Here is a 3,089-nt window from a genome sequence, read left to right on the forward strand (position 1 = left end):
TTATTTCAGCTAGACACTCATCATCCTCCATGAAAAAGGTTAAATATTGATATGAGACATCAACCTCAGTGCTACCGCCATACTTCTCATGCTCTTCTTTTGTGCCACGTCCTCCAGAAAAGGCATACTTGTTTATCTTATTCTTTATTTGACTTGGAGTGTCCGTAAGAAAGATAGATGAGGTTGGATCACTGGCAGACATCTTTGATTGAGGCCCTTGAAGTGCAGGGAAGAACGTTGAGTGAAGGAGTGCTGGTTTCGGAAAGCCAAGACGTGGTGCTACATCTCTTGTCATACGAAAGTATGGATCCTATTATGATTAGACATTAGTAAATGCATATCCATAAATTAAATATGATCATAATTCATGACAAGTAATATAAAAACTTGATGATACAGTAGAAAAGGGATTCCCACAAAGTATGCCGAGTGAGCTAAGAAGCATGCCTGGCTTTTAGGGTAACTTTACAAAAATATTCAAATTTTGATTGGGATCAGCTCAAACTTGCTACATGCATCAGAAAAATTATAAAAATAGAGAATTCTCTTCTAATTATTTTTGGCAAAATTTGGCCAAAGACTTTAAAGTACAGGAATTTTTGCCTGATTTTTGAGTGATTTTAAAAAATTAAAAAAAAAATTAGGTTGGAATTAGCTCAAACTTGCTACACAAAATAAGAATATGTATATTTACTAGAAAAATTATTAAAACGGAGAATTTTCTTCTAGTTATTTTTGAGCAACGTAAAAATTCATATAAATCATTTTGATTTGATCAAGCAAAATTATAAAATGGAAAATTTTCTCCTAGCAATTTTTTAATGAAGTGCATATATAGTGAGTTTTTCAAAATTTTAAGTGACAGCCAGTGACAGAATGTTAAACACTATGCCAAAATCCTGTGGAAAACCCCAAGTATAAGATTATTTCTCGGCAAATTTAATACTGTATAGTTATTAATCTGCATACTACTCAAGTGAAACAATAATTTCATCAAGCAAAAATACTTGACAAATTTTACAAAAATTTTAACTGATTAAAATTTGGAGCTACACGTACATGTATACAGTAATTGGCAAATTTGTCTATGGAACAATTTTCTATACTGGCAACTTTGTGTCACATGCCATTGAGCATATTCAGATTGAAGCAAGATTGTATATTGACAATTTCTTCACTGAACTACCAATCACTACCATATAGCTCCAAATTTTCGTCAAATTCATCAGGTATTCTTGCTTGAAAAATTTTTAACTGAAGAAATTTTTGTTCCACATGGGGGTAGTAAGCGAATTAATAACAAAAATTTTATTGACGAAAATTAATTAAACAAGAAATTAAGATTTTGACGAAATTTTTGACTGAAGAAAATTTGGAGCTATACGGTATTATTAATTCATCGCCAATATTATCATCATGTACAGTAATAAACTGATGTATACCTGATCAATGGCACATGGAATGAGACACCTAATGTCTTTATTGTCTCCAAAAATGTCAGGGAATGTACTACTAAAGGATGGTGCTGCCTGCACAGCTGGAAATGCCATTTTACCTAATAAGAAGAAGCATCTGCATTAATACTATGTACAAATTTCATCAAGTAGGTATGTGTCTTGTGCAAGCGTAAGGTAATGATTCCAATGACACATTAGAGGTACATTGTACATGTATATGCATTTAGTGAAACATCCTGCTTTTTAATTTTACATAAGTTTTTTTGTCTTAATAATTTTTGAGTGTAAGCACTATGCACATGAGAGGTCTTGTATAAAGCAGTAAGTGTACCTATGCAGTCTGTATCCTGAAAACCAAATATACCCTTTGCCTGATTGCATGTCACACACTTCTGTATACGTAAAACATTGCGATAAAAAGCAGGACAGCAACTAAAAATGAAACCAAGATAATTACATGAAATAAAATTAAATTTTGTACATATGTGTGGCAAGCATTTATACTGCAGCTGGTTTATTCTGTGGGCTCAAATTTTTGCAATAAATTTTTGTTGGAATAATTTTTGCATTTAAAAAAATTTTTGTTAATATTTGGTTGATGTTGATAAAATTTTAGTGAAGTGGTTTTACACAAAAATCACTAACCTCATGTAATCTAAGTTAGAGAATATAAATGTTTTATTGACATCAAAACCACATGCAATGATATCCTTTGCATTCTCATAAGCAAGACGGTGAGCTTCCTCTAATTGAAGATCCTTCCACATAAACTTTTCATCATCAGTCATTTGTATTACAAGAGGCACATCAAACACATCTTGCAAGTACCTAGAAGAACAAGTTAATACAAAAGTAATCATGATGACAATATAACTGTAACAAGTTATGGTTATGCAAGAAAAAGTGGCTCCAAAATTATTTTCTGATACATATTAATGTCCAGTTTTTTTAGTTATGGCCATTTATGCTCTGTGCTTAATTGGCTCCAAATTATTCTCAATTTTTAAAACAATTTCTGATAATTTTGTGATATAAGATCAATACAAATACTGTATAATGCACAATATCTAAGTATACTTTTAATTTTAGTGTTTAAGGGCTTTTCTAATCATTTTGCTTTCTTTTAACGTAATTAATGACTCCACAAAAGTAACTCCTTAAATTACTGTCATGACATGATGGCATCCATCAATAAAATAATATTACACATAGAATGAAAGGTCACAACAATAAACAATAACTTCATTCAAATGAATTAGAGTGGTATGACACAATTCTGAGTATTATCGCGCACATTTTTCAAAAATGACATAAAATCAGAGCCACCAGTACCTCTTGTTGCTAGACTCCCTTCTTCCTTACTCTCACTGTGGACTAGTTTCGATGGATTGACAATGAATCGTGTCACTAGTACTATATGACTTGTCCTGAATTTTGCCAGTTCATTCACACACTCATTGTAAGATGAGACAAGTTCAGGATTAGTCTTGTTTTTAATGACATATTCACGAAGTGATGGTAAGCTCTCGAACCAGAAAAGAAACTGCCTGTGAGCTCGTGGCATGTGCCATCTTTGCAGGTCAAGGAACTCTTTGTCAGCCCCATTGTGTTCAACTCCTAGTAATATATCAA

General features: G+C 32.2%; 1 protein-coding gene across 1 annotated transcript in view; it reads right to left on the reverse strand.

Moving 5' to 3' along the window:
• Positions 1-3,083, reverse strand: part of LOC100640673 (tryptophan--tRNA ligase, cytoplasmic-like) — a 3,804-nt gene extending 721 nt beyond the window's left edge. The window contains exons 1-5 of the mRNA XM_003387564.2: positions 2,790-3,083; positions 2,103-2,285; positions 1,789-1,889; positions 1,443-1,555; positions 4-310 (exon numbers count right to left, since the gene is read on the reverse strand). Of these exons, the coding sequence (XP_003387612.2) occupies positions 4-310; positions 1,443-1,555; positions 1,789-1,889; positions 2,103-2,245 (664 nt within the window). The 5' untranslated portion in view covers positions 2,246-2,285; positions 2,790-3,083. The remainder of the gene's footprint in view (positions 1-3; positions 311-1,442; positions 1,556-1,788; positions 1,890-2,102; positions 2,286-2,789) is intronic.
• Positions 3,084-3,089: the final 6 nt, after the last annotated feature.

The sequence above is a fragment of the Amphimedon queenslandica genome, unplaced genomic scaffold (genome assembly GCF_000090795.2).
Source record: "Amphimedon queenslandica unplaced genomic scaffold, v1.1 AMPQUscaffold_13338, whole genome shotgun sequence".
Taxonomy (NCBI): domain Eukaryota; kingdom Metazoa; phylum Porifera; class Demospongiae; order Haplosclerida; family Niphatidae; genus Amphimedon; species Amphimedon queenslandica.